Consider the following 18228-nt stretch of genomic DNA (forward strand, 5'->3'; position numbering starts at 1 on the left):
AGGACTGGTCACACACACACACACACACAGTATTTGTTGTGCAGGCATGTATGAGACTGCAAAGCAACATTACTGTAAAACATTTATATCAGGAGAGTATTGTGGCGGGAATGACGCAGAAGTCTTTCTTGTCTCTGCAGCGAGAACACAATGCTGGAATTCCAGGCATGCTGATATTGACTTCCTGTGTTCTCAGCCCATCGCTAGGTACAGCTTCCTGTCTGATGAGGCTGAGGAGCAGTTTGACTCACACACCGACGGAGTCACGACGCCCGCGAAGGCGCACATTTTCTGGTGTTGACTATGGTTGTGGAACTGGAAAGTGATTTAATGGGTTTTCACAGGTTTGTCCAGATGTTCAGCTCCAAAAACAGTCACATTCCGCAGTTTCACATCCACCGTCAGGGAGCGTTTGTTCCCTGAAGGAGGTCGGTGCTTTGGACAGATTCACATCGATCCTGATCAGTGAAAAGGAAAGGACGAGGTTGTGTGTGGACGGACGCAGCAGGGTTAGTGTGTATGTGTCTGCTATCCGGGTGGATGTGTGGTCATCTGTGTACAGCGTGTCCCTGTCCGCTCTCGTACATAAAAACAGGAAAATAAAAGCGCTGGAAGGTGTAGGGAGTGTGCGGAGCCACACGGATGCTTGTGTAACCTCCTGTTCAAAGGCCTCCTGTTTCCTCAGCCCTGTCCAGCAGGGAATCCAGGCCACACTCAAACACACGGTCACGTCAGATACTTGTCGTCTGAGGCTGTCGGGACATTTACGGGCTTTTTGCCATTTCGTTTTCGTTTCTTTTAAAGTTCTGTATTTTCTTATGACTTGCTGGTCAAGTGGTGACAACCTCACATGCCCACATATGTCTATGCATATATTTTACACTTGCTGTCTTCATCATGAGTTTAAATAAATTGTGCTTTTCTTAGCTTTTTGCTGTGCTGGTGTGTGGCTCCCTCCCACTGAGCATCGAGATGAAATAAAATGAGAGAATAGAAGTTAAACAGGCTTTTAGTTAAGTAAGTAACACTAAACCTGCTCCTGCTCTGCATGGATGCACATTCCCAGAGGTCCACCACATGTTTAGATGCCTGGTTGCACACTCACACACACACACACACACACACACACACACACACACACACACACCCTCTTCCACCACTTAGGGGGGCATTGCATTCATTAATTCCCCTGAGACTTCAACCTTTACCAAATCAACTTCACTCTTTACCCCAACCCTGACACCAGCTCTATATCCTAAAACCAAGAATCAGCCCTAAAAAGTAAAAGGTTTGTGTTGTGAGGATTCGTATTTTCAAATGTGACGCGAGCCCCGAAACAACTGAGCAGCTCAAGATTTATCAGAAACATCCTCAAGGTTCCAAATTTCCTGTTTTCCTGTTAACATGAGTGTTGCTGGCACACTTTTGGGACTGCGACACTATGAATGTATTCCAGGAAGGACAGTGTGAGAGTTTGGACAGTTATGTCTTCCTCTGTGGTCAGAGAAAACACTGAAAGCGTATTAAATTCTAGTTTGTCTCCCAGCATGCATTGGAGGAAAATCACAAATCTGTTGCAGGATTAACACAGAGACACAGATCATACATCTACTCTTTAAGTTCTGGGGAATTTGCAATTTCATATTTACTTAACCTGCATGTTTTTGGACCAGACATGAATAAGCAGAACATGAAATTGCAAATAAAAAAGGTTTTCTCACATAGTCTTCCTGCAGCTGCTGCAGGTTCAGTTTCGGCCTTTGCTACGTGTCTCTCTCCCCATTTCACAGCTGCACTGTCCTCTCATGGCTTTGAGGTCCAAAATTATCTTTTAAAAAAGGATCAGAATCCCTATGGTAAATATTTTAAAAAGCACTTTTATCGACCACTCAAAGCACTTTACAGTAAAATCCACATTCGCCCATTCACACCTACACATTCATACGGTGCGTTCATTGAGGTGCAGCATCTAACCCGAGGAGACTTCAGTGTGCAGACTGGAGGATCCCGGGATCAAACCAGCGACGCTCTGATTATTTGACTCACGTTGCCTCCAAAGCCCCAGTAAATATAGGGTTCTTCAGCTGACTGTTGCCTCACTGCTCCATCCCTCAGCTTTCATGATCATGGAAACCCAAGGAAAAGATCACAGATTAATCCCAGTAACAGAATTTGATTGGACGTAACTAATATTAACGGTTGGGTCAGGGTGTTGCTTTGAGTTCGGTGCGTGTTCGATTGCTCCAGCGGTCGTTTGCTGGTGAGGTAACAGTGTTGTTGGGACCCAACAAGCCGTATCGTTCTTTAAGGTCAGTCAGTCAGCTGTGAACCGTCCTGTGTCTTTAGTCACAGCCCCTGGTCCCTCGCAGACACTCCCACACTGTCATGGTGACTGACCCCTGGGTGTTTGAATGAGCGCGAGCATGCCAGTGCATGTGTGTGTGTGTGTGTGTTTGTCACAGACAACAATCCTCCGGGAGCGCATCTCTTCCCCATTCTTGTTTGAAGTCCGCGGGGGGTGGGGAACCTGCTCGGACACCCACGGAAAAAAACAGGGATCCCACCTCGATGCTGAATTTGGAGATAGTCTGCTGTTTAGAAGTAGGACGTCCGTGTGAGATTGACAGTAGGACAACGGGAAGTCATTCACGAAACCCTGAATAAACATGGAGTGTAAGGAGTCCCATGCAGGGGGATTGGAAGGAGCTGGACATTAAAACAAAATCAACCCTGGTTGTTTGTGCGAAAACAACGATCAAGGCCTTTTAAACCCCCCCCCGAAAAAAGACCCTCATCCCATCTACACAATGGTTTGAACGTTGGGAACATTAGCATCTATCACGCTTCAAAGTCATTCCTCGTATGATTCCATTTAGACAGAAGAGCAGACGACTTGTTGACTGGATAATTAGCAGACACAGCTATGTGGCAGGCTGCTGAGCCGGAGCTTTTTTTGCAGCCAAGAGTCAAGTGGGTAAATGTGAAAAACAAACCGCAGAGAGAGAGTGCTGGAGTTCACCTACAGGACACAACCCCCCCCCCCCCATCCCTGCTATTTCTTTTCTGTCTCTATTGTCGGATTGAACAAACCTCACTGCACATCACCGACGTCTAACACTCAATAAAAGGCGGTGAAGTTAGAGAGGAGTCAATATGATGATGTCTCTGGAGAGCTGAAGATGCACTGAGCGGAAACAACACGGCAAACAGGACGAGGGGAATTAATCCACCTGAGCTCACAAGGCGGCGAGAAGGAGTTCATAAAGAAGTGATGTGTTATCCATCGCACTGTCCTCGAAGAGTTTGGTGTTTAAAAAATAAACTTTTTTTGATCATCAGGTATAAACTGGAATAGCACTCAGCCAAGCGATTACCTCAAATTGGGGAAAATGCCTTAATCTTGCAATGTTAAAGAAAGTTTTTTAAAATCTTGGATCCGCCCCCTGATCCAGATCCACACCCAAATGGAATAGGTTCTTTCCCGAACCCCAAACTGCCCCTGACGCTGTGCCTGTGTGATCGATACGTGACAAAGAAAACGCTGCAGATTGAGAAATTTAGCTCGAAACATTGCTGTGACTCACTACACTCACAACACTGGCCACAGACAGTTACGGCCATTTAATGGTTTGCACTCGTGTTGATGCTTCTGTTCATCCCACAGTCAGGTGTATGAGGAACACTAAAAAAACATCATGGTGACCTGCTGACAGCAAGAAGAACGGCTTTGCTTTTTTGTATTTGAACAACATGAAAAAGTACATACATACAGTGCATAGGGTGAATGAATGGAGCGTCCACTTTACTTTGGTGAATGCACAGTTTTGGGTTTTCACACTGACGACCACACAGGAAGCTCGGTGGACGTTAAAATTCAACATCTCATGGACGCGAAAAAAAAAAACACAAACTGGCCTTTGGTCTTCGAACCCATTTTGTTCGAGTTGTCTGTTGTTCACCTTTCACAATAAAATATTGGCCTTTTTAGAAGAAAAGTTTTGAATTTTTAGAAAAAATGTTAAAAGATATAAAAAACACAAAACCAAGTAGATTTAAGCACATTAGCTTCTTATACCCATATGAAAAAATAGCATTAGATGGCAAAGTTATCACAAACATTACTTTTTTCCATCGTATTTCGTAATAAAACAGACAAAATCAGTAACAGTTGTGAATTGACAAAGGACATACAAGCCATGTTTTTCAATAACTTAATAATGTTTGGCTGAAAAAGTGATTATCGGACACCAGTGTGCTTCAGACAGAATTATAAAACAACAATACCTGCAATGGTTCGGCCTTTTTCTGTCCTTCTAGTGGAATTACTTTGACTCTTTGCTTTAAATGAAATCTCAAAAACACTGTGTGCTAGAGTAATACAACAGCTGCAAGAGCAGTTCAATACATTTTTTTAAAGATGGCTGTTTCTTTTTCTCCCAGAGTCATAAAAGAATGAGACTTTTTGTTTCTAGTGCTGCAGGAATGAGCCTGGAAATCAAATCATTTTTTCCACTTCCTGGTTCCCTCCCGAGGTCACGCAGAAGCTAACAAGTGGCTAAATGAGAAGAGCAAGGTCGTCGGGACAATTAACATCATTCAGCCGAACACAACCCCCCCCCCATCACCACCACCACCACCACCAGTCCGCCTCGTTGAATTTAATCTCACGCTCTCCCAAACTATTTTCTACTTTAAAAGGTAAGTGCACTGAATCGAATTACAAGTCCGAGGATCAGTGATGGTGACCATAGACTAAATAGAGATGGACGACACATTTCCACTTCCTCCCACTTTCCAGAAATGAAGCCAAAATATCGGTCTCAGCTGTCAATCAGGACGTTTCACCGCATTTGAATAGCATCAAAAAACTAATTTAAACCAAACTTACTGGAAAATTAGCACTGAGATACCATCTTTGAGATAAATTTATTGGACGTGTAGTTTGACTCTTTGGACGGTCCATGTCTCATCCACTCACACGGAGGAGGTGGGACTTCTAACCTACACCGCAGCCGGCCATTAGAGGGCGATCGAGCCCGTTTGGCTTCACTTTCGGGGGAACTGTCATGTCGTCCATCTTTATACACAGTCTATGACGGCGATGAAAGTGGTGTTATTAGCGAAGATGATGATCTAAAAATCACCCCGTTCCTAAAAAGAAAGACGTCTCTCTATCGGAGAGAGAACCAGATGTTGTAAATGCTTCTACGTGAGTATCGAGGTGCGTCACAGAAGTGTAGCTACAATACACACGTACAAAACAACACATGCACACACTTGTTTCGACAGGTTCAACACTGCATGGTACTGGGAGGTTTTTTCATTGTTTCTGATTAAAAACACCCAAACATCGTGAGTGAGGCTCGACGACAAGTTGTTTGCAGTATTTCCACAGTTGTGGTCGAGACAAATAAATAAGAATCATAGCACACGGTCAGGCCTCAGGTGGGACGCCATCAACTCCCGTTCCTATAGCACCTCAATCTTCTTTCTTTTCACCCGTGATGAGATTTGGAAACACCGGACGGTTCGTTATTTTGTTCTCGAATCACATCTGTGTAAATTCCAGTGTTTGCAGTGAGTTAAATATAATTAAATATGGTTAAAGACAGAGCATCACTGTTTTTTAATGAGCTAATAAATGATATCAGGCCTTAGTACGGTGAATCCACACGGCTTCATCTCCCCAACATGGTCGACACTGAGTCCCAAACATGTGATCACACGTGGAGATATTGGTCATTTTAGTCAGCATTAGTTTGTCATTGCAGTCCGTTGAATGATTGTCTCTTACATTACAATGGATTCTTTCTTGACACGGAAGAGTTTTGTCCATTTTTTTACGTCCAACAAACTTTGTCATCCAAACCCTGCACAGACTCAGCTTCGTCAATCCATAAGTGCAGTTTCTCTCTTTTGATATCAAGACATGGTTCCAAGGAGAGTTCTGAAATTGCACTTTTATCCACAGCGATGCCGTTTCAGTCGTCCAGATGTGTCGCGCTTTCACACAAGTCCTCCGACCTCGGGCGCCACCGGCAACTGTCGTCGTAGAGAGGCAAGTGTTCTCTTCAAAAAAAAACCTTTTTATTTATATTCCATGTTCCTCTTACTCCATCCAGGCGTACTTACAGGTTGACCGGTCAGTCATTAGTAGTGTTACGGAGGAGACCTCACAGGACGAGCAGGTTACTGAATGAAGGAATAAATACTTAAATGGAGGGAGTCACTCTGCGTCCCCTCTGGATTATCCACAAAATACACCAAGTTCACACTGTGTCCCTGGGGGGGGGAGAGAAATACAGGAAACAAGCTTACACCACAGTTTCATTCAATTACTTGCATTGTAGAGTGATTTCATTCATGTTCTGTCAACTCACCTGGGTTTACTGTAGTTCTACATTAGCATCGCTCTCATAGCTGCCTTGCTGATGCGTTTGCGATTCTTCCTCATCCTCCTCTTTGTGTGGTTTGGACGAGCTGGAGGTCTGGGGCCTGCTGGAGCGGAGGGCTGTCGTGTGGTGGTCGTAGACGTTGTCGTCTCTATGAGAATCAAATGTACATGTTACGGAAAACATATTTAAAAAAAAAAAAGAGAAATTAAACAGAAAAACAAAAGAGAAATGTTTCATTACCTGGTTTCTGTGTTGTTGTTTGCAGATGATGCTGATGTTTACCACTCAGGTGATGTCGACTGTCTGTCCCCTTTTCTCTCTGCCTCTCCTCTTCCTCTCGCCTCATCTGCTGCTGTCTCAGGATCTCCTTCTCCTGGTCCAACCTCCTGTGGAGGAGAAGAAGCTCTTTCCTCTCCTCCTCCAGTTTTGCCTCTTCAATCTGCAATATCCTCTCTTCCTCCGGAGTCTCGTTGTCTCTCCGCCTCGCCAGCTCTCGAGGCTCCGGATTTGGCTCCTTCGTCGGCCTCAGCCTGTTCCCACGTCTCTCGCTATTGGTTCCCTCAGTCGGACTGAGTTTGACTCGAGGATTTTCAGTAACAGGTTGTGAGACACCTCCCCTGTGATTCTTTGTAAATTTGGATTTGTCTTCTTGCAATAATGGGACTTGCGTTTGTGTGCCTTTGTCTCTGCTCCCGTTTCCCTCGTTAACTTTTCCCTCAGTGCTGTTGAGCAGTGACCTACTCCCATCTTCTACCGACTTGTTCTTTACCTCAACACCAACGTTATCCACTGAGGAAACTGTCTTGTTGCCGTCTGCGACCCGACCATGCTCCTTCTCCACGTTCTCCGGGTTCTCTTCTGTCCCGTGGAGCCTGCTGGAGTTATGAGTCCAGTGTGGAACCAAGAGAACGGCCTCTCCAGCGGACCGAGACGTGTCGTCCCCAGCCAGACTGTAGCCTTCTCCAGGCTGAGTGAAGGTGTCTCCTCTGGGGCTCCAGTGCTGCTCCAGCAGCTCCTCCAGACGGGCCCTCTGGTTCTGCTTCAGCTCATCCCACTGATGCAGCTCATCCTTGGACTGAGTCTTGACCTTTGACAATAAGATTCAAGGAAATTGAATTTGGGTTAATGGGCTATAGTTTGTCTCGGTTTACAGGATTTTTTTATTTATTTTTAAATCAGGTATATTTAGAGAACAGATATCGATGAGTCTGTGAACTTTGGTGGAACTTGATTGAAGTTAAGGGGACTTGGCGGACGTCTACACTCTAGATATCTAATGTTAACAAAGGAGAATCATGCAACTCTTCTTTCAAAGGAAAATCTTCTCTGTGTTTTAATGTGAGGCAGATTTCAGAAGTGCTAAAGACGTGTTGAGGTGTATTAAGACTGTTTTAGTGTTTGCTCTTTACCTGTCCGTGTTCTTGGCTGAGTGTCTGGTTCCGGTGGCTGTGTTGCCTGCGCGATGATTTTTTCCTGGGCGCTGGGGCACGAGGCACGGGCTGACACCGGCACTCCACATGATCCACCACGGACACCACCGCTTTGGTGTAAGTGGGTCTTTTATTAATGTATTCGATCTTCATCACCTGCAGGAGGAGGAAGAGGGATAATTAGCAGTATAATAAAAACACAGTCCAGGCTCTTTTCTATGCGTGTCTTGACATTCGTGTACAATGAATCTTTGTGCACGTGGTCGTCTACCTGCAAGTATCTGGTGTGCGTGACGACAGGGACGCAGTGCAGGCTCTTGGTGTTGCAGCAGCCGGAGCAGCGCTGCACCTCGACGCAGGGTGGCCATAGCATGAAGTTAGCATTGCTACGATCCAACATGGCCCTGGTAACCTCAACCACCTCTGTACGTACTTTACACAGAGCCTGCTGGGCCGGCTGGGCACCTGAGGGACCAGAGTAGATGATTGTGCATAAGTATGACGGTCAGTACTTGTTTATTAGTATTGAAAACATACTGTTTACAGACTATTAAGAACTACCTGCCTGTTGTGTACGTGTTTGTTAAACCAATAAGTAAAAGACCAAAAATCCTCGTGATAATCGAAACCCTCCAGAGCTGCTGAGAAAGTGTTCCACAAATCTGAGAAGCCTAATTACTTTCAATGCCATTAAACGCGCTCGCTCCTCCGAATCCCTGAGTGCACGTTTATTTATGGGATGGTGCAACGTGAGCTCTGATCACTGAGGCTCGGTTTAGTGTCTGTGACTCAAATACATCCATCGTGCATCAGCAGCACAACATGCAATACGGCCTGATACTGCAGGAAACAAGCAGCCGGGTTATGAAATAAAACTTGGTCTGCTCTCTCTCTCTCTCTCTCTCTCTCTATTATCATTATTAGTAGCAGTATTAAATTAACAATAATAATAATGACAACATTATAACCACCAATCTGACACAGCTGTTCCTGGTCTCTTTTCTCTCCCCCTCTCTTTCTTCTCTCCCCCTTTCCACCCACCCACCTCTCCTCTCTCTCCCCCATTTCTCTCCATTCACCCCAGCCGGTCGAGGCAGATGTCCGCCCACACTGAAATCTGCTACAGGTTTCAAATGGGGGGGGGGGGAATTTGGCACAAGTATAATTTAATTTAAATTGAACAGAAAGTGTTACTCTTCATGTTAAAGAGAATCCAGCAAAGAAATGTAGACATCTGCTTTATCATGAGGCAAAACAAACTAGCTTTAATGGGAAGGATTTCACCGTGACACACAAAGAAAAAACATACTTGTCACATTAATCAACTCTGAGGAAAGCTGCCCTCCATTAATGAGGATAGAGTGTGTGGAGGAAAATCAGGAATCCTCCACGTCTTCTCTACGACTTTCGACTCATCTAGTTCTGGGGATAAACAAACATTCATCCCGACAGACTCATTTTTATCTTAAAGAAAGGAATATCAGCGTCTCTCTCCTTCATGATATACAATAAACACTGTGAGCAGAACAAGACACTGGTAAATAACTGTGGAGGAACAAAGAGGAAGGAGGGGAGGGGGGGGGGGGGGGGGCTCTGCTCACCGAGGCTCCTTGGTAGTCTGTGACCTCCGCTGACTGCAGAGGTCCCGTCCTCCTCATCTGAGACAATTAGACAAACACAGCATTTAAGTAAACTTGGTCACATATTATGCACATAAACTCTAAATTTGGGCACGTGTGGTGTTTTTAATTTCAAGGCCTTTAGCGCCCCCTGCATGTGTGGAGAGGGGGAAACAAAAGCTACCAGAAGAAGGATACGTGCTGGTGGAAGTGGGCAGGGGTCGGGGAAGAACTTGTGTGGATGAAGGAATGTTTCTTTAACATTTGTCATCATTTTCACTGATTTCTCAGAGAATAATTCTTGGATCTTCATGAAAATAACCAGCATGTTTACAGGACTGATGTTTATGAGTTTGTGTATTTTGGTTCAGATCCAAACTTGAATCTGGATCTAGAGAATTAAAATGTGGTTTCATAGGGGACTGTTGGGCCCGGGCGGAGTTATCTCTGCCGAGTCGTCTCTGCTTTATTTACAGAGCTGTTGGGTGGAAACAACACGTAGTGTCTACGCTGCCATGTTTTTATCCCATAAGCAAAAAGGTTCTTCAACTTTTTCCCAAAAGCAATGAGCAGACATTTCTGTTCCTCGTGACATTGATACCTACATATTTTGTGCTTAAGAAATTGTTTCATTGGACCATTTAGTGATTAGTCGGTGTTTGATCAGTAATAGTAGGACGCTGGGATCTTTACCTACGGAGTCAGAGAGCAGCAGCAGCTGGAGGTCCTCTATGGACGAGATGGGGCTGTTTCTAACCAGCTCCACCAGGGCTGCAGGCAGAGGCTCCCCCTGAAACACACACATCCATCAATATACAAGAGGCCAGAGAAATAAGATGTTGTACGTTACAATCATGGGAAAAGAGGAAAGGGAGATGGCACATAAGTGTTTAGAGGCGTCTTCAGGAGTGGATGTGACAATGCCTGAACTCTAAACATAAATGCACATGTTTCTGCATTCGGCTCCTATTGACTGATCTTATTGCCAAACTGATACTGAGTTTTATGGTGTAGAGGCACATATATCATAATACATAATAATGATGTATATATTTTATGTCAGGTTCCCATAAGGTACTTTGTGTTGATAATGACCAAAAAGCCAACAAAATATTGACTTTATCCTTGAACAACCTGCTTTTAACAGAATATATCCACATCACCACAACAAAAAAAACCAAGCAACAGCTCCACATTGTCTTTCTGTGGACTGAATGTGGGTTTAAAGCCCCCCCACCCCACCCCACCCCACCCCCAGCAGCATTACTGGGGTGGAGAGAGAGAGCTGGGGGGGACAGGCGTATTAACCGGAGCCGACACACAATGGTCACTAAGAGCAGGGTGAATGACTATTGGCGTTGTGTCTTCTCATCTGCTAACATTTAGGGGTCAAAGGAGCCAGGAAGGAGTCAGGAAGTGGGGGAAGGAGTGATACGGAGCGGAGGAGAGAGGAGAGGTGCATCTGAGAAAGAGGAGGGATAATGGATGAATAAGAGACGGGCTGAAGTGGACAAGGATCAGACGTGGGTCGACACGCTTCCTCACGGGGACTTCAATGCGGTCGATGTGGTTGATTTGCTTTGAGAAGAAACGGTGAAGACGAGCTCGAGGGAGCGACTGTGATCTTGTGGCTCGTCGTGCACCAGCAAACGCAGAAATACAACCTAACAATTAACGTGTGTCAGCATTGGGGAAATACACAATAAGAAAAAAACAAAACTATATTTCAGTTCGGAGCATTGTACGATTCTATTGAGGAAGAATACCGACAGGAAGTAAGGTTTGGCCAAAGGAAGCAGCCATCCATGCATGAACATGTATTCTCACCCGGCCCGTACTGTACGCCTCCGACTTTCCCCCATTGTTGCTCGGCTTTCCATAGACTCAAACCATCCAGCGGGGAAATGCCTGCTGTATTACACTTACATCTCTGCTGCGGAGCCTTCGATGCCCCCGAGGAGTCATCATGATTATTTCCTCCCCGCGCCAACGCGGCCAACCTGCCCGGCTAATTGTGTCTGATGTTAATTATAGGATGTGTGCCTTTGTTCACGCCGGTGCCTGCTGTCAGGACGATTTGTGTCTAAGCAGGAAATATTAACTAAACACTTTGGTTCCGATAAACAAAACAGATGTAAACAGATTCAAACTGCACAGACAGAAGCTGTAAACACTCAGGGATGATGTTCAGTGTGCGACTCTGAGGTTTTACACATTAAATATATCAAGAGAATCAAATAATGAACGTTCACTGAAACAAAGACGTTTACGGTTATTGAGAACTTTACTGAGACTAGACTGCAACTAATGATTTTCATTTGTCTTATCAATTCATTTAATAGTAATAATGATAACACTAATAGAAATATCAACTTTATTAATATTGCACCTTTCTCAGTGCTTCTAAAGATATTCAGTTAAATAACCAGTAGGACAAAGAAAACCTGCAAATATTCACAACTGAGAAGATGAAGTGATAGAATATTTTCAATTTTGCATAAAAAAGTATTTTCAGCATCAGTGGATGATCAAAATAGTTGGCGATTGTTTTTCTTTCAATCGAATAATTACTTCAGCTCCTCACACAAAACTGTCAGAGGTGGAAAATTGTCAACTCTTGATGACTGATGTCATTCTTCCCTTCAAGAAGCTACAGGGGTATTAACGTGTTTTTTGTGCATTAAACTCACAACCTTGGCCACTAGTGGGTCTCTCTATCACAACAATAACTAAAGACTGTAGTCGGATGATGTCATGAAGCAGCGTGGGATCATGGGAGTTGTTGTCTCTACCACCATCGTCGATGAAAATCTAGCTGATGCGAATCAGATGTTAACCATGTTCACGGATGAGGTAATGTTATTACAGTTATATTTGTGTTACGCAGCAAATGACAACGAAAAACTTAAACAAATAATGATAATAAAAGACGACCAAAATGAAAAAGTTGTTGGAAACATCTTGGATAATGTACGTGCAAAAGTCAATCTAATCGTTTTTAGACATTTTAATGAAGAATCGCCAACAATTACATCTTTAAACTGTAAATGTAAACTGAAGCCAGTGAGTCTGATGCTTCTCCTCAGTCTCATCACTCGGCTGCATCTGGAGCAGTCGGCCTGATTCGTGCTGATGAGGCAGAGACAGCTGTTCCATTAGGTAACATGATGTTGACCTTGTGTGTATCTACATTAACACTGGAGACTTTCTGCAGCACCACTTTCTTATGACCTGCACCAGACACACAACGGCTCCCTGTGATGTCCGATATTTTACATGTTCCCGATAAGTTCTGACATAATCCAGAATTTATCACCTGGAGCAGACGGGGCACGTCCCCTGCAGGCCGGTCGGACACGTTGAGGAATGCCAGGCAGCGGCTGCAGCGGGCAGGGGAGGAGAGGGAACGTCTAATCGTACATAATTAGGGGGTCGAGTTTGCTGCCGGCGCAGCAGCAGCAGTAGCCACAGCACATGTGTGAGTCTCTGGAACTATGCCTGCACGTGCACAATACTGCAGTGTGGGAATAAATGTGACTTCAATTAATCGTCATAATTTATCTCTGAGCTGGAGAGAAGCCTAACGCATGATTAGCAAAAAGTAAATGTGTGGATTCCTCTTTGGTGCTCCCTCTGAACCTGAGTAGTGTTTCATATATAAATATACTTTTAAATTATCCCTCCCTCTCATGACTAGATGTGGTAACAGCATTCTCTCATGCTTTCTTTAGGGACATGATTGTACCAACAGACTTCCTGGTTGTAATTTTAAAATTAGACGCGGGGGGGAATTCCTGCTTGTATACCTCAAAGCCTTTGTAACGCTCTCCGCCTCTAAAACACAAAATTTGAGTTTTCTTTTTTCTACAGAAGCCGTAAAATGAAAATACAGGTTGAAGACAGGAATTTAAAGTCATCCATCAGAGCTGTGTTTCACAAAATCTGTACTTTATGTGAAGTGCTCATGGTGACGGTAGATTTCATGCAGTAAGTTCTCGGATGTGAAGTGAATGAAAGGAGGAGTCCAACCACTTCTACCAGAAGTTACTCCGTCCTCAGGCCAAACCACAGCTTCCACATCTGACTGCACCAGAGCCCGGGCCTCTTTTCTGATTTGTCCAATAGTCCACTTCTCCCTGACTTGACTTGTTAACTGTGTGTGTTTGGTTTTGTGACTCACGGACACATGGTGTCTCATCGTGGAGATGAACTGCGAGGGTCAGAAACGCAGATTCAAAGATAAAAGATAAAAAATCTGATCCACTGCGGCTGAACCCACTTCTACAGATTTAATTTCAGCAGCAGCGAGGATGTGAAGTGTATAAAAACCAGGTCAGATTCACACCGGATCTGATTTTATCTTTCCGACTCTGACCCTGGCAGCATCAAGCCTCACTTGACCTTGAGCAGACCCTGGGTTAAGTTTTGTCTTCCTGTTTGACCTCAGCAGACAATCAGACTTCTCCCCAATGCGTCCACATGGTAATACTGATTGTTCACTTGAACTTCTCATTCAGGCAGATATAATAAACTGTAAAGCGCAGCAGCTGTGTGCATCGTCTGCATGGAAATACAGAAAATCAGCCATAGACGTGATGTACACTGTGCACGATGAATATTCAGCGGCGCATCTCAACTGTCGAGCCCACAGTGCCACCGCAGGAGGCCTTTCCTGTTCCCCAGCTGCAGCGAACATGTGGCCTCCTATAGCGTGATGCTGCGGTCTGACGCCGCTAAACCACTGATTCACCGCCTCGTTCGGCATCTGCAGCCACGAACGCACCAATCATGGCCGCCTCCATTTCCTGTGGCTCATCATCACACTGACAGAGAGGGACCTCCGGATGTGTCTGCCCCTGGGCATCCACTCTCAACACCAGTTAGTTAATGGGAAGAATAACAGTTGTTTTCTGCTGAGGATCCCGACACTGGACTTTATTATGAGAGTAAAGACTGAAGCAGGTGCAGGAGGCCTGAAACTCCGAAGTTATAAAAACCACATGGGTTTGATTATAGTTTTATAAACAGAGATTGATGACTTTGTGCCACCATCTCCATTTCTTTACTTGTTTATTTTATATGTTGTTAGATAGATAGATAGATAGATAGATAGATAGATAGATAGATAGATAGATAGATAGATAGATAGATAGATAGATAGATAGATAGATATGGTTGATTTTACCATATATAAAAACATTTTAATAATAGAAAGATGAATGGAATGATGGATGGATGGATTCTTCATTCACCCCCTTTGGGAAATGCTGGTATCCAGTAGCTCACAAAAAAATGCTCAATAAATACACCATTAATAAAATAAAAGATAGTCTAGAAACTTTAATAATAACATAAATTGCATATTTCTTGATTTTTGATGTTATTCTCAGGAAATAGATGCTTCAATGTTCTTAAGTAGTTTTAAAGTTTAACTTAAGTATTAAAAGTTTATGCTTTGAGTAAATGTTTCTGTAAAACCTGACTCGGTTAAGTTCAGGTTTTACAGGGACATCTGTGTACTGTGGCAGGAACAGGACAAACAGCGGAGACGCACCAGTGGAAGTTGGTGGTGCAGTGATTGGATGAGAGACTCACCTCGGCCACTCCGAACCGCAGACACGCCGCCAGCAACACGAGCTGTACCCACGCGCTCATCCTGCTGCCCAGCCTCGAGCCTCTCTGACGGACCGGGCATTTATGGAGGCGCGAGAGTCTCCCTGTCCTCTGCAGTGCGCGCGCCTTTACGCGTGGATCGTGTCCACCGGCCGGAGGTGTCCGAGGCACGAGGAGGAGAAGGTCGGTCAGAGGCACCTCACGTGTGGGAGACTTCACAAAAAAAAAAGAAAAAAGTTCCTGCGCGCAGAATGATAAGACACTTCCAACTTTCTTTTTTTTCCTCCGACGTGCACCTTGCGCCAAAAAGTGTGCGCTCTCGGCTACAGGCGCAACTCGAGAGAAAGAAATTCAGCAAAGAGAAGACTCACGCACATTTCTACGCGAGCGAGAGGGTCCAGAATTCACAAAGGAAAACCCCACCATCCAGGGAGATGCGTAAAGTGCGTGAGATTGAGATTATTCCAAGGATTGCTTTTCAAACGGAATCGGTTAAAATCCAGTTTCTGGTGCGTCCTCAAAGTGCAGCTGAAGTAACGTGGCAGCTCTGGAGGGTAGTTTGCGCTCCTCTTCTTCCAAGGAGCCTTATCACTGAGCTGCGCGCTGTGTGGCTCGGTGCGCCTCAGCCCTGGAGCCGCCTGATTACACAGCGGCCGCAGTGCTGATGATGATGATGATGATGAGGATGATGATGGTGTTGGAGGAGGTTTTCGCTTTCGCTCTCGCTCTCTCTAGCGCCCCCTGCCTGCGGAACGGGCGTTGCTTTGCGCACAAACACCCGCCTCACACGCAGCAGCAGCCGCTCTGAGCAGCGTTTCCTCCGCCGTGGATCATTTATGCAGATATTCCTGAGACTGAGCCAAGTCCTGGGAGAGTTTGTTTTTTCATCCCCTGTCGATCTGACTCTGGCTTTCGCCCCATGATTGAAATGTTCCAGGAACTCTGAGGGTGTAAGAATCAAAAGTTAGTGTCAGTGTTTAGTGAGATGAAACTAAATGCACTTTTTAACTTAAAGGCAATTTGTAGGTAAACTGCTTTACTTTACTCTCTTCAATTAGTGTTAGTGCATGAAGGCAAAATGCAAGATATAAGAAAATAATCAGATTACATAGACTAGCATAGAATAAATGAAATAGAATACAACATGTTATGATGTGGATATAACAAACTCAAGGACACAAAGGCACTTTATACTGAGTGATTGTTTCTTCAGTGCCGAACCTTCATGGGTTTATAAGACACCGAAAGTAAAGTTGCAGCGTTCTGTCAACAGTTTCAGATTGAGACAACAACAATGGAGTAAAAACGATGCAATAGAATTAATAATCCAGTAATATAATGTTTGAAATAGGCCATTTTCTGCACAGTGACAACTTATAATAAGATTAAGATCGCTGTTTATGAGCACAACCATCTAATATTGTTAATGTCACGGTCAAATAATTCACATTAACGATATTTATGAAGTGTAAGAAACACATATGAATAACCCTGAACTCTAAATTCGGCCCCATTGCATAACAGGCCTTTATGCAGCTACTATTGCTGGAGAGGTCATGGGGATAGTTGCCATGCCAACTGACTCCTCTTATTACCTCAGCATCACCGCGAGCGACGCTCTCGGGAAACAAAAGGTGTTTCTAAATATCACGGGGTGGGGGGGGGGGGGGTTATTCTCAGACTCCTGACCTTTGGCGGTCACCCGTGTTTGGGGAACATTTTTGAACAATGCCCGACGGTGACTCTGCATCTGTAAACTCAGACGACCCCCGGGCCCCGAAATAATAATATCAGCCAGGCCCCGGCAACCAGGTGACTCAGGGACATAATGTAACATGACAGGGGGGGGGGGGGCAAGGACGTGTTCATCATGGAACATGAATCTGAAACCTGAGGCGCAGAGAAGAACTAAAATATGGGAATAAACTGTGTTATTATTATTATTATTATTAGAGTATTATTTGTGGGTTTTCCACAGACCTTCCCAGTTCTTCACACAGCCCTGTACTAAAGCTATGAAGGATGTCCCCTCGCTCTCTTTTCTTCCAGTTCAATCATGGCCCCGTGAATAATAGGACACCATTGTTTTTCTAACAAGAGTCAATGGCGGAAACTGCCGGAGCTATGGAGCTATATTTACACTGCGTTTCATTTTCGCACGTTTGGGCCAAGGCCACTGGTTCTGACTGGGACCTGGGACACTGGTGTGAAGTCAGAAAACAGCGGTGAAGCCAAGTGCAATGAATCATTATGTCCAAACCTTTTGTAGAAGTAGATGTAGAAAAAATAAAACTTTTATTCTATGATAGCAAATGCATTTCAAAGGGAGTAAATAAACTGGACTTGTGATAAATAAAGAGTTTAAAGTTGATTTTCAGACAGTAACAACAAAACGTTTTCCCACTTTACTGACTGTGTGTTATTTTATGTCTGTACACGTCTAAACATATTTTATTTCATGCTCCGGCTGTGGCTCCCAAAACACGAGTGTTTGGTTTCTAAGGAAAAAGGGGAAAGGAGGAGGAGGAGGAGGAGGAGGAGGAGGAGGAGGAGGAGGAAGAGGTGAGGGGGAGCAGGTTCTTGACTAGAGGTAGGGATTTTCCCACCAGGACCTGCATTCGTATCACACTGTATCGGACTTTCTCTTTTCTCACACACCTGCAACTGCAACATCTCACCACAAGTCTGCTGACAAATGGCCATCCGTCATCTCAATAAGCAACAACTTAATAAGAAAGATTCATAAAAATACTCCACATCCACCTGTGTGTGTGTGTGTGAGAGAGAGAGAGAGAGAGAGAGTGTGTGTGTCCCTATAACATTAATCATTACATTTGAGACATATTTTAATATCAGGTCAAGGTTAGCTTTAGGTTTAAGTTAAGATTGGGGTTAAAGTTCAGGTTAGTGTAAGGGTTAGAGTTAGAGAAGTATAGTAACTTTGGTTAAGGTTAGAGTAAGTCTCCAGGAAGTCAATGTGAGTCGATGTGATGTCCTCTGAAGTCATAGAGACACGCGTGCATGTGTGCGTGTGTGCATGTGTGTGTGTTTGTGTGCGTGTGTGCATGTGTGTGTGTGTGTGTTTGTGTGCGTGTGTGCATGTGTGTGTGTGTGTGTTTGTGTGCGTGTGTGCATGTGTGTGTGTGTGTGTTTGTGTGCGTGTGCATCACA

General features: G+C 44.5%; 1 protein-coding gene across 3 annotated transcripts; it reads right to left on the reverse strand.

Annotated features, from left to right (window-relative positions):
- Window positions 1–6001: 6001 nt before the first annotated feature.
- Window positions 6002–15725, reverse strand: pdgfbb (platelet-derived growth factor beta polypeptide b). 3 transcript variants are annotated; one of them, XM_034593694.1, is made up of 8 exons: window positions 15040–15725; window positions 10138–10234; window positions 9427–9483; window positions 8097–8290; window positions 7805–7981; window positions 6636–7482; window positions 6381–6543; window positions 6002–6192 (listed from the first exon to the last, which is right to left on the reverse strand). In XM_034593694.1, the coding sequence occupies exons 1-7, from the start codon at window positions 15097–15099 to the stop codon at window positions 6398–6400; spliced, it is 1578 nt and encodes a 525-aa protein (XP_034449585.1). In that variant the 5' UTR covers window positions 15100–15725; the 3' UTR covers window positions 6002–6192; window positions 6381–6397. The 3 variants fall into 3 exon arrangements, with proteins under 3 accessions (XP_034449585.1, XP_034449583.1, XP_034449586.1); XM_034593692.1 differs by having other exon boundaries at window positions 6002–6282; window positions 15040–15724; XM_034593695.1 differs by lacking the exon at window positions 15040–15725 and having other exon boundaries at window positions 6002–6282; window positions 10142–10207.
- Between the last annotated feature and the right edge of the window lie 2503 nt (window positions 15726–18228).

The sequence above is a fragment of the Hippoglossus hippoglossus genome, chromosome 8 (assembly GCF_009819705.1).
Source record: "Hippoglossus hippoglossus isolate fHipHip1 chromosome 8, fHipHip1.pri, whole genome shotgun sequence".
Classification (NCBI taxonomy): Eukaryota; Metazoa; Chordata; class Actinopteri; order Pleuronectiformes; family Pleuronectidae; genus Hippoglossus; species Hippoglossus hippoglossus.